At 41.9% G+C, this 12,594-nt stretch overlaps 1 protein-coding gene across 1 annotated transcript in view; it reads left to right on the top strand.

The window, feature by feature from the left end:
• Nucleotides 1-12,594, top strand: part of LOC306747874 (adenylate cyclase type 1-like) — a gene marked incomplete at both ends in the record, with an annotated part of 33,982 nt that overhangs the window by 17,501 nt on the left and 3,887 nt on the right. The window contains 7 exons of the mRNA XM_079230974.1: nt 4,497-4,624; nt 6,641-6,799; nt 7,233-7,374; nt 8,533-8,688; nt 11,805-12,002; nt 12,116-12,213; nt 12,345-12,429. Of these exons, the coding sequence (XP_079087100.1) occupies nt 4,497-4,624; nt 6,641-6,799; nt 7,233-7,374; nt 8,533-8,688; nt 11,805-12,002; nt 12,116-12,213; nt 12,345-12,429 (966 nt within the window). The remainder of the gene's footprint in view (nt 1-4,496; nt 4,625-6,640; nt 6,800-7,232; nt 7,375-8,532; nt 8,689-11,804; nt 12,003-12,115; nt 12,214-12,344; nt 12,430-12,594) is intronic.

Below are 12,594 nucleotides of genomic sequence, written 5' to 3'. Positions count from 1 at the left end.
CTTGTGTCTCTTTTCTCTCCTCTCACAACACCTCCCTGCATCACAGCTCTGAGACTCCTCCGCTCCCTGTTTCTCAGCTTTTTGATTGACACGCAGCAGCCTACTTCCCTCAACTGTGTGTCTTTTGTGCCCCGTGGTTCTCTGCACTCTCTTCCTCTCTCGCGTTTCCATTTTTAGGATGGCTCAATGATGGAGCTATCTGCTGCCTCTTACTTCCCTCGACAAGTCAGAGTTCCCCTTCCCATTCACACACGTATGACCCGCGAAAGGCTTACAGAACTGCCTGCGCCACGAGTGCAGCGCATTGATGCATGCTGGAGGTGACGGGATTCATTGCTATATTTGCAACCTGGGTATATTTTTACTTTTTTTTTTCCTACACTATTTGGAAGAGAGTTCACCTATATGTATATCATATCATCACCTGTCATTACTGCAATTCTCTTCATACATTATACTACATTACATAACAAATACTAGATAAGTCGTGAGCAACCTGAGAGCGGGTCCAATTTCAACTGTGAAACACTAAAGATTCCCAAAGCAGCGGAAGAAAGTGAACTGAAAACAATTATATTCCCAAGGAAAGCGCGTTTCTGCAAAAAGTTAGACTTAAAAAAAAATGCTTCCATCTGCTTTGTAAATGTGATCATTTGTACATCTGCAGGTTTATATAACACAAACCCCTATGCCAAGAAAGATTGAACAAAATACAACTGCTCAGGATGCTAATAAAAATACATTCTCAAATTAGGCACGAGGACTGTTCAGTGCCCACACTGTGACAGCTGCCTGCCAGAAAGGAAAGTTTGGGTGTAAACACAGCTCCATTAGTCCTGTTTGGGTTTGTCTCACGAGCGAGTGCAAGGATCACTGTCAAGAGCTGCAGTTTCCCCTCAGACGCATGTCCTGAAAACTGTGGACTGAAGCAAAACCCAAGCCAAACTAGCCAGCTTGAGATCTTGACTGAGGAGTACGGGAGAAAAAAAGGCTTCAGTTTAAAAAAAACTAAAAACATTATGATGATGATGATTGGTTGACTTTGCAGTGAAGCAACATGCCATTAATTAGGGGACTCACATGAGGCAGGTACAAAATAAGGAAGGTCAGCAGAGGCCAAGGCGTCTGGACTTTCAGTCACTAATGCGGGTCAAATTCCAAAAGCACTGGATCCTACACTTCCCAGAATGCATCTCTAGTAATTTCCATTCACTCACTGACTAATACCATGCCCAGTATTTTTATCGAAACAAACATAGTTTTTAACGCTGACTGTCTTGTTAAAAATGTGTATTCCCACACTATGACATCATCAGGCTTCTTTTTCTTGAGGTCTTTTTACCTCAAGAACACTTTTTTTTATATTGTGACAGTTTTTAATATTGTGAGAGAGAAACGTTGACTCACACAGTTTACTCATCTCAAACTGAAAAGACTGACAGAAACTAAAAGCTGCACAGACATTTTTTACAGAATTAGATTAAGCTTCACAAATGGTGAAAACAGTGCTCCTCGTTTCCATTTCCAATCTAATGTTCAGAAAAAGCAGTGCCTGCTTCGTAAATAAAACACTGTTGGACCGCCGAACATTTGTTGTTTGTTGTATCCGTCATATCTGTGAAATATATCTATATTAATATGTTTGCTTAGCGGATCTCCAGCCCCCGCACGTTCCAACCCACCAGTTTGTGGTGGGTGGAAGTGTTGATATATTATTCATTTGTTGTTGCACATGAATTATTGCTTATCAATTCAAATCAATAAAAGGCAGCATGGGTGACAAAAAAGGGAAATATCCAGTCTGTGCTTATGTGAAGGCAGAGATGGAGAAGTCAAAGAGGCAGCGTGGAGAGAACTTTTGTATCCACTCTTTGAAAATGAATCACCGTCTGCCTTTATTGACGAAATGACATCATTAAATAATTCAAGCCGAGGTGGATGGGAAAATATGTGTTGACTATGTATTGGCCTTATATAAAACAAATAAAATAGTGTGATTGCTTAGTAATTAAGAAAATCATTTCAACCGTAGTTGAACAACAATTGACAAAGGGCAGATTCAGAGACAGACAGTTGCAAATGCACCTTACGCTTCCCTGTGTTCCTTTTTGTCTCCCTCTCTTTTTGGGAGTGCTCTCCAGTTTCCATCTCTGCAAGCATTTGCGTGCGCTGTACGTAAGGTGCCTGGTAATGTAACTACACCTCACTTTTGAGGCTGCTGCCTGTGCTCGCAATATATTCTGACCTCACTGGAAACATGAATTATCCAAAACAGTCATCTTAAAAATTAATGTTGGCTTCCTTTCTAATGGAAATTGCGAGTAGGTGTCTAAGTCTACCTGTCCCTATATGCACACAGTAGCCGTCTTGACCGTCCGGATTGCCCACAATGCCTCAGTCACATGACGGTGGTAATCCTGCTTGGGACTGAATCAGCCTCTAAACCCTCGCAGTGCAGATTAGCACAGGAAAAGTACAGAGTAGGAGACTCTGTAAGTACCAGGGCTTTCCCCTGCTTCCTGTAGCTTCAACTGTGCCTCACTAGAGCGCCATCTGTTCCTGCTTCACCGTGACCCGAGTGACCCCAAAGAGGCCTCATTAGCTCCGTTAGAGTCAAGCAAGGGCGTTATTGTCAAATGGAAACGGGATAGAACCAGATCAAGACCCGGTTCACAAGATTTAAAATGTAAAGTATATGCTAGCCTTGTGTTTTTCGATTTATTGAGGGAGGTAACAACTTTGAAGTGAAGATATTTAGCTGTTCATTTCAGCACTGAGCTCATTGTATATATATATATATATATATATATATATATATATATATATATATATATATATTGTATATATATAACCCTATATTATAAACCTATAGGTTATATAATGGTGGTGTATTTTTATAAGTACCTAATTGTCTCATTATGTCTCTCCGTTCCGTCCATTCTTGTAAATGCACAATCTCCGGAAAGCCTGGAGGCGTTTAAAAAAATGTGGCACAAATGCCCACTAGATTTTGATGGTCAAAGGTCAGAAGTCGAGGGAACAGTGACCTTGGACAGACACCTGCGCCGTGGCGGTAATTCTCGAGGTTTGAATCCTCATTTGAGATCAATGATTATTTCAATTCGCGTTGCAGTATTTCTAACCGGAAAAGCTTTTTTTCACAGAGAACTGCTCAACAGTCGACATGCTTCTCTCGATGTTCCCTAAATGTTAAAAATAGAGCATCCGTCTTGTCTTGTGCCCACCGATGTGCATAATTATGAGGCTTTGTGCTCTTCACATGCATGGCCAGTGATCCCATTACCTCCATGGAAACAATAAAGGGTTATGCAAAGGCGTCCTCGGTAACCTGGTAAAATCTCTGTCTGTTGCTCATATCCTCTAATAATGGGTTGTATCGGTAAGCCGCCTTTTCATGCCACTGCTTATTGTCCCTAAAGAGTGAGAGAGTGACTCACCTTATTCCCTAAAGTGAGACTGATCCTTTGATTTACCGCTGCATTGTGAGAACCACTTCAGTGTTGGTGGTACTTCAGGGTCTCGAGAGTTCGCATGCTGTACAAATGTTAGTCCACGTGGAGATCCGCGACATTGTCGTGTTCTGTATGTTGTCTAACTGTCTTATCTGACTTGTATTGACTGCCTCTGTCTTTCGGATTGTGTGCCTGTATTTATTCATTTCTACCTCACACGGCATCTTTTGGTCAGATACTGTATCTCCATTGCCTTCAACTGTCTCTGTGATCGGCCATTTTGAACTATACTTGGCGGTTGTTGCCAGTGACATAGCTCTACGCTGTCAAACAACCTTGCGGCATAAAACAATCAATCCAATATCCAGTATCACATTACAACGTCTGGTTAACCAGCGCCAATGACCCATTCATCTGGCGATCATCAGGGGGGACTCTGGCTCAGTGGTTAGCATGCCCGTCTTTCAATCAGAGTATAGGTGGCTCGAGCCCCGGCTCCGCTAGTCCACGTCGATGTGTCCTTGAGCAAGACACCTAACCCCAAATTGCTCCCCGTTGCTGTGTATAGAGCAAAAATGTAAGTCACTTTGGATAAAAGCGTCAGCTAAATGTAATGTAATGTAAGAGCGCCACTCACCCCCGTTGTAATCACAACATTGTTAAACTTTGTGTACGACGAGGAGGTAATGAATAATTCAAATCGACCTTGGAACTTGCAGCGATGGATAGCCCGAAGCTACATTTACAAATTACACTGATGAATATGGATCAGTGTAATGGATAAACTATAATTAAATGTCAGAATATTTTAAACTGAGACGCTGCTGCTCTCAGGCGCCACGGTTGCAACTTTGATTCAGCTTTGAGAGGGAATGCCTTTTGGTACTTTTTTTTTTTTTCAACGCTTACTGAGGCGACCACGATGATGCTTGTTGAGGATGGAACGTAGAGGTAAAGATGATGTTGTTACTGGTCCTCATTGGGGGAAGACACAGAATCACATTCTCTTTTTGTAATCGTCAGGAGAACCACTGTCGGAGGATTAAGATCCTGGGGGATTGTTACTACTGTGTGTCCGGACTGACCCAACCCAAGACTGACCACGCCCACTGCTGTGTAGAGATGGGACTGGACATGATTGACACCATAACGTGAGTGTTCATATTTGTTGTCTTTTATCGAGCAGTATTACAATAGTGAACTTTAAAGTGTCATTCCACCGCAGGAATGAAATCATTATCTGTCCATTTGCTTTTCTAAACAGGTGCGGCTGAAGCCGAAGAAATTGTTCATTTAATTGTTCTATTCTCAACTGAGCCCATGTTAAGAGATTTCAAGTAGACTCAACTGCAGCCTGATTAGCCATGTATGCTGTGAATGGATTGTAACACTGAACATCTGAGTGAGCAGAACTACAGTTGGCTCAGTGAGGGGAGAAGAGGGCTTTCGTGGAGAAAGAAAATCAGATATTGTATTGAGCTTGCTGTCCCCGCGTATAGCACCAAAGGAGAGTGAGAGATTGAGATGCAGCGGAAGATTAAATCAGAAACCTTCATGACTTGATTGGAGGCTTCTTAATTACGATCTGACTTTTTTTTTCGCAACACTTGATTAAACAGAAATGCTCAACTTAGCAGTCTTTTTTGTTGTTTAGTCTATTTCTGTATGTTAGAGCAAAATAGAGCATTTTGAGCAGTGTCTGTTCCCCGTGTGCTTCTTGACAGATTGCCACATCTATTTATAGAGAATGCTTGTAGTGAGGGTTTTAGATTATTCGCCTGCAGCTAACCTCGATCATTATACATAATGCTTGATTTAATAGTGAATATTCAATCAACTATGTTGTTTTAAAGTAATACTGATAATGTTTTTCCTTTAACAAACACACAATTAACAGTATAGCGGCCTTACCCACAATGGATCACCTGTAAAACATATTGATCGTCGACTGTTTGAGAACTTTTCAATATTACTGCAGATCTAAATGTTCCAGCACGTGAAAGTCAACATCCTCAGCCACAGTTTTCTCATTATTTGTCTCGTTTGTGTCTATAGAGTCTCGTTTGACAGACATGTATTATTAGTATAAGCATAAGTCTTATTCAATGACACAGTGCTTGTGTTCAATAATATATTGTTCAAACTCTTTTGGGAAATTTACCCAATTTCGGCACAACTTCTCTTTTGGGATGACATTACGTTACAAAAAGAATGATTGGTTTAGGCAACAAAACCAGATTTAATCCTTTAGGTTTTGGAAGACAAAGCAAAGGAGAGACCGCACAGTTTGAGACACGCCGCGGAGCGCACTCATGAAACTACATTGCAGCCAGGATGTGGTTGTTGACGTCTTAATCTAGTTAAAGTTACAGAGTTCAGCACTGCGTCGTTGCTGTTGTTGTTGTTGTCGCACTCACCTGTCTGAAAAGCAAAGTGAAGTCTTTCACAGTTCAGGTTCAACTTTTCCTCTCGTTCATTCTCAAAGCATGATACAAACAGTCCATTCTGCTACTACTACTACTACTACTACTACTACTACTACTACTACTACTACTAATAATAATAATAATAATAATAATGCATTTCATTTTTAATGCACTTTTCTTTCAAAAGAGTCTAAGAGTGCCACAGAGCCAATATATAGTGAAACAAATAAAAACATAGTTAAAGCAAACCATAATAAAAAATTAATAGCTGACAATGAATTAACACAAAGTAAAAATAATGCCTTCCTGAATAAAACGTTTTTTAGGCCAGTCTCAAGAGTTCAGTGGCTGTGTTGCCCTTTAAGTGGTCAGGGAGACTGTTCCATAGGTGTGGCGCTGCCGAGCAAAAGGCCTGGTCGCACATGTTACTCAGCCCAGTATGACCAGTCTTCTCAATCTCTCTGGTCATACTGCGTTCCTTCAATAAAAAAAGTTGTCTCTTGTTAGAAATAGTAAAATGACCGTTTATTCGTGTGCACTTGTACTGAAAACAAAATTACAAGTTAACAAAAACTACTTTGTTCCAGCAAAAAGAGTAAATGTAATTCTTTACTTTCACACCTGGAATTGTTTCATTGTTGTACTTCTGCTGCACTGCCCTTTTAATGCTCCACCTGTTTATAGACGTATAGATATAAATACAAACCTCACTTCAACGCTCCATGTGTTCTATCCCTGCAGGTCGGTAGCAGAAGCCACAGAGGTCAACCTAAACATGCGTGTGGGCTTGCACACAGGTCGGGTGCTGTGTGGAGTGCTGGGCCTCAGGAAATGGCAATATGATGTGTGGTCCAATGATGTGACCCTAGCCAATGTAATGGAGGCTGGAGGACTACCGGGGTCAGTACTGGACATTTAGCATGAAGACCAGCCTCAACAGCAATGAACACCGCACATGCATATTGTCCTAAAAAAAGAATACATATACATATACATATATATATATATATATATATATATATATATATATATATGTATTCTTTTTTGGACACCGCACATGCATATTGTCCTAAAAAAAGAATACATATATATATATATATATATATATATATATATATATATACGTTTTCTTTTTTTCTTTTTTTTTACCATGATTCTGACACTTTTTTTATACTGGTAATTGTTTTTAAGATTTAGCAAAGACTCAGCAGGATGTCAGGCCTCCTTTTGACAGTCTCTGTGACACTCTTCTGCAGATGACCTGCTCAGGACTGTTGGTGCCTATGAGGCTGCTTGTGTATTACCCTGTCCCATCTCCGCATGTGTTCCACAGGAAAGTCCACATCACCAAATCTACGCTGGAGTGCCTAAACGGAGATTATGAGGTGGAGCCTGGAAACGGTCACGAAAGGAACGCCTTCCTCCAAAAACATGAAATTGAAACCTTCTTTATAGTGCCATCTCACCGACGGAAGGTATCGCACTGTAATTCTGTGCTGCTGAATGCATATTGAGCTTGCTAGCGGAGTAGAATGATCAAGATGAAAGCATCAGTCGTTTCTTGAGATGACACTTCCTATAAGACGTCGGCCTTAGCTACCTGGACAGTTGCTTCTGCAGGACGTATGCTAATCAGTATTAACCGACTTATGTGGTAAGTCCGAGAAGGCTAGGTTAAAAAAGCAGACTTATCTCGACCTGCCTTCACCTCTATGCCAATGTGTACAATCAAACCTTCAAATAGAAGCAGGCCTATAGTGTTGACTGAAGTGTCCTGCGTCATATGATGGAGCTCACTTCCAGTCCTGTACTGGATTGGACTGGGGCCATAAAGCCCGTGGCACCGACTGTCTCGAGTCCGCACAGTCCGACGTACTTACATACGTGTGTGGAGTGTGTGTCTCCCAACAGATGTGCCACAAGCAGCTGGAGAGGGAATTTCAGTCTTGGTTTCATATTACTCTCCTCTTTTTCTACCTCTCCTCTCCTCTCTTGCAGCAGGTTTTTATCTTACGCAATGTAAGGCTTGCACGTAAGGTTACACGGGGCCTCGTATGAACCCGTAACACCCCAGTTGCGTGCATTTTTCTTCGATATGCGGGAGACTTCGCTAATCCTCTTAATAGAGCTGATGGTTCGACTTCATCAAAGGCATGGCTCAGAGAAAGATGTGCCCTGACTAAGCTGTGTTGGATAGGCTGCTACTCATTCTGCCATTGTGCCTTTATTTATTTGCTCCCGCCTTCGACGTTGTGCAGCGAGCCAAACAAATGTCTTACTGAAAATGACATCTCCTCAAACGCTTTTAGCTTGTGCTTAATTTTGATCAATCTTTCTAAAATAGCTTTGTCAAAGAGAAATGAGGGCAGCAGAATCCTAAAACTATTAAAACCACCTGTGGGACTGACCCTATCTGAACCACTTTCTAGTGAAATTCCTGAGCCTGATAATAATGATTGCATGTGTGTGCATGACCATGTGTCCTTGTGCATGCTGTCCAATGCCTGTGCATGATTTATAGACCCTTACATAATATAAATATATGTATATATATATATACATATATATACAGATATATATCTGTGTGGGGTATCATGACTAAATCCTTGTTCCCGTTTCTTATCTGGTGACAGATATTCCCAGGATTGATTCTTTCGGATATAAAGCCCGCCAAAAAGATGAAGTTCAAAACTGTGTGCTACTTACTAGTGCAGCTTATGCACTGCAGGAAGATGTTCAAGGCTGAGATTCCCTTCTCCAATGTCATGAACTGCGAGGACGGTGATAAGGTATAAACTCTCAGTGTCTGTGTTGACGTTTCTGTGTTTGTTCGTGCTGTGACTTACGTAAATGGAGACAAAAAGATGTACAAGTCTGAATGTCTAGAGTTTTCTGCAATAGTTAAAATATACTTGGTAAACACTTGTTTGACTTATTGATTTTGATTATTCTAAAGGCCCGTAAATGTGGGCCTGATCTCTTTATTTAAACCACAACCTGAATTTTAGTTGTCTTTATTCCTGATGTTGTTTAAGCATTGCAGGATACTGTGGTGATGAAAGCTACTTGAGCAACAATATCCATCAGTCACATGCTTTCTGTAGAACTGTACATCTAATGAGAGGCATTTAAAGTTTTTGTTCTTCATATTAACATTTTTTATTGAATATATATTTCTGGGAGTCTTGCAAAAAATAAAAGCCATGACAATTCAATAATGTGCTTTAACACCAGGACATACATTAGTGTGGGCTAAAAACATTATTCCAACAGAACGAAGCTGCTGATCGTCCAAGGGTACAAACATTGTAGGAGCTGCAGCGCGTGTTCATGGATTCCCTCGTGATTTACTGGCTTTCTTAACTCATGGACATACAGTAGATATTTTTAGCATGTCCAAGAGATGCTCCCGTCCCCAACGCTGTCACACAAATGTTCTCTGTCACCTCATTGAACATTGTACAGTGCAGTCTTGCAGGCATGTTCGTAGCACAGACAGTTTCTGCCATCCGTCGTCGTCGTCTGTATGGATCTTTGCTGTGGACTTTAGACTCAAACATTAATCGTTAAGCATTTTGAGTTCACTGCATATGTCGGGGGTTTTGGGCCGGTTGGACAAAGAGTGAGCGGTTTGAATGTGTCACCTTGTGCTTTAGGAAGTTACGGTGGTCACCGCTTCCTGACATCTAATAGATAAAGTGATTAATCAAGAAAACAATTGTCAGAATAATTGATTATTAGGCTAATGGCCAGGTACAGCCCTCTAAATGGACTCTCTTAGATTTGACTTTGACACCCAATATGCCACTTCACATAAGTCTCTTTCCAAGTCATTCACATATCATGAATCTGTGAGAAATTGCCAAATTAAGGAGAAAATAATTCAACATTCCGAGTAGTTAAAAAGGCTTCACAAACTCGCCCTAGCAGCTGTACATGTTGGTCAGTAAATAGATACGGATGAATGCTTTGTCGTAAGAAGCTAGGGAATGGTGGGAAGGGATGGTCATATATCAAGACCTCAATATATCATGACACACTGGCAATCTAGCCAAATGTCAAAGAGCTCACTCGACCTTGTGTGCCTTAACATAAATCCAGTGGCCTGGCAGCTGTGTAATTCTTGTAACAGCTGTTGTAATCCAGATTTTCAGGTGTGTGTGAGTTGGGTATATACATTTTTCTCATATTGGGGACTAACCACAGATCAAAGAAATATGAAATATGAAATACATAGTTCCCATGAGTTTGTTTTGGGGTAAGGACTTAGATAAGGGTTGGCGAGGTATGTTACAGTTGTGGTTAAGGTCAGGACAAGCATCCAAGGATGTCAAAACGAGTATAGTAGTGCAGATTTGTGTTTTAGATATTTTCTATGAAAGTTTTAGAAAGCATCATTTTTCTGCTTTTATGATGTCGCCCTTAGTGGCTGCATCCAGTAAACCATAACCTCACACGACATGTCCCCTCTTAGATCTACATTACTGATAATGACAACACTGTCGCAGCGTAGACAGAAGGCAGATTCATATAAAATGAAAGACAAATGGAAAAGTGGCGACAGGTTAAGTCATACATGCACCCACTGCTGAAGGGTAATTTTGCATTCAGACCACAGACACTTGAATTGTGTTGAAATACATATGCATTCAAGGCACGGAGGGGAGCAATACGGATGAATAGGATTTTTGGTGCAGCAGACATGGCTGCATGATGTGTCCTGTGCTACATTGAGCGCAATATGGAATATAAGGAGAAGTCGGCATCTGTGCTGCTGCCTCGTGAATAACAAACCGAAAGCATGAGGGAAGCACAGAGAACTAAGGGATGGAAACAGAGAGATAAAGGAAGAAGAACGACAAGATGGGGGAGGGAAGAATTAACAGAGACAGGGAATGATGTAAGTAAGGAAAGGGTGAAGCAGGGATGTGAAGAAGGAAGTAGGGATGAATACACAAAATCATGGATGAAAAGCAGAAAGAAAAGAAAGAATAGATAAAAGCTGAGAAGGGAAGACGAGTGAAAGGATACGTACACAGAAGCAGGCAAGGAAAGAGGGAGTAAGGAAGAATATACAGAGCCATGGAAGGAAGGAACTAAGGAAGAATAGATGTAATCAAAGAAGTGGGAAAGGAAAGATGGACGTTTAGGTAAGAATATATGGAATTGTGGTAGGTAAGGAGGAAGTAAGGAAGAATATGCACAAGTGAGAAAGGAAAGAAGCAAGAAAAGGAAAGGAGGAAGTAAGGAAGACTATATAGAGCAGGGAAGGAAGGAGGAATATACTGAGGCAGGGAAGGAAATAAGGAAGTAAAGAAGACTACACGGAGCAGGAAAGGAAGGAAAGAAGAATATGCAGAAGCATGGAGAAAAGGACAGAAAGCAAAGGAGGAAAACAAGGAAGTCAGTGAGATGTATACATTCATGTGATGTCATGAACTCATGAACCCTCTGGTGATCCTTGCTCACCCTTTGCTCCCCTGCGGTTCCACCGAGCTACACAATTCATTCACCATGCTCCCTTACATGTACACACACACACACACACACACACACACACACACACACACAAACATCCACTCTGCCATGTTAACTCTCTGGCTTTGCTCCAATGCCCAATGTTTTGCAAAGCAGCTCCCTTTGGCTGCCGAAGACACTTAGCCACAGCGGGGTGCATTCAGTAATGAAGTTAAGTGTGAAGGCAATGTCCTAATTTGAAAGTATAATCAGCTGCCCGTGTTTATTGTTGACTCTTTTTCACCCTGGCTCCTCATATGATAATGCTCCAGTAGTGCGGAGAAGACAGGGCGCTGCATCGCAGCCTATTCATCACACTGTTGTCTTTCGAGCTCTACATTTTTATTTTGTGAATTACTGCTTTCTTTCCCTCTCCATCTCCACACAGCGGCGGGCCATGCGGACGGCTCCGCAGAAACTGAGGAACCGCTCCAATGCGAACCAAGCTAATGTGGTCCAGAGCAGCCCCAGAACCCGGGTCAACCGCTACATCGGCCGCCTGATCGAGGCCCGCCAGACCGAGTCGGACACGGCGGACCTCAACTTCCTCACGCTCATGTACAAGTGCTCGGAGCGCGAGCAGAGGGTGAGGGTGCTTCAAGACACCGCGAGACAACACCGCACCTGTGCTTGTTGTGCATTAAACCTCAGAATGACACGTTGTCACCCACTCTCTGTCTGCTCTCTGGCATCACGCAGTACCACCAGCTTCCCGATGAGCACTTCATCAGCGCAGTGGTCCTCTCTCTGATCCTCGCCGCCTTGTTTGGCCTTGTCTATCTTCTCATCATACCGCAGTACGTGCAGCACAATCTGTTGCCCTGTTGCTTCCCCTCTCTCCATTTCCCTCTTAGTTACTCAGGTCTTTGTCTTTTTGACTAACCCCCCGCCATCTTCTTCTCTCTTGTTTTTTTTTGCATCCACTCAGGGGCACAGTGGTACTTGTCCTTCTCGTCTTCTGCATCTGTTTCCTAGTCGCTTGTATCATGTACCTGCATATCACTAGAGTACAGGTAAACACGTCCTTCTCGCCTTCCTTTCCTCAGTCACCTTCTGCTCACACCTCAAACAAAACAGAGCTGTCAAGTTTCCTCGTTTTAATTTCCCTCTGCTGCACCTCTTCTTTTTTTTGCTGACTAAAGAGAAATATGTAAATGTGTTTCACAAAGGCTCGTAAT

This window comes from Taurulus bubalis (assembly GCF_910589615.1).
Source record: "Taurulus bubalis genome assembly, chromosome: 1".
In the NCBI taxonomy this organism is placed as follows: Eukaryota; Metazoa; Chordata; class Actinopteri; order Perciformes; family Cottidae; genus Taurulus; species Taurulus bubalis.
This window is presented reverse-complemented; position numbering and strand designations above follow the sequence as displayed.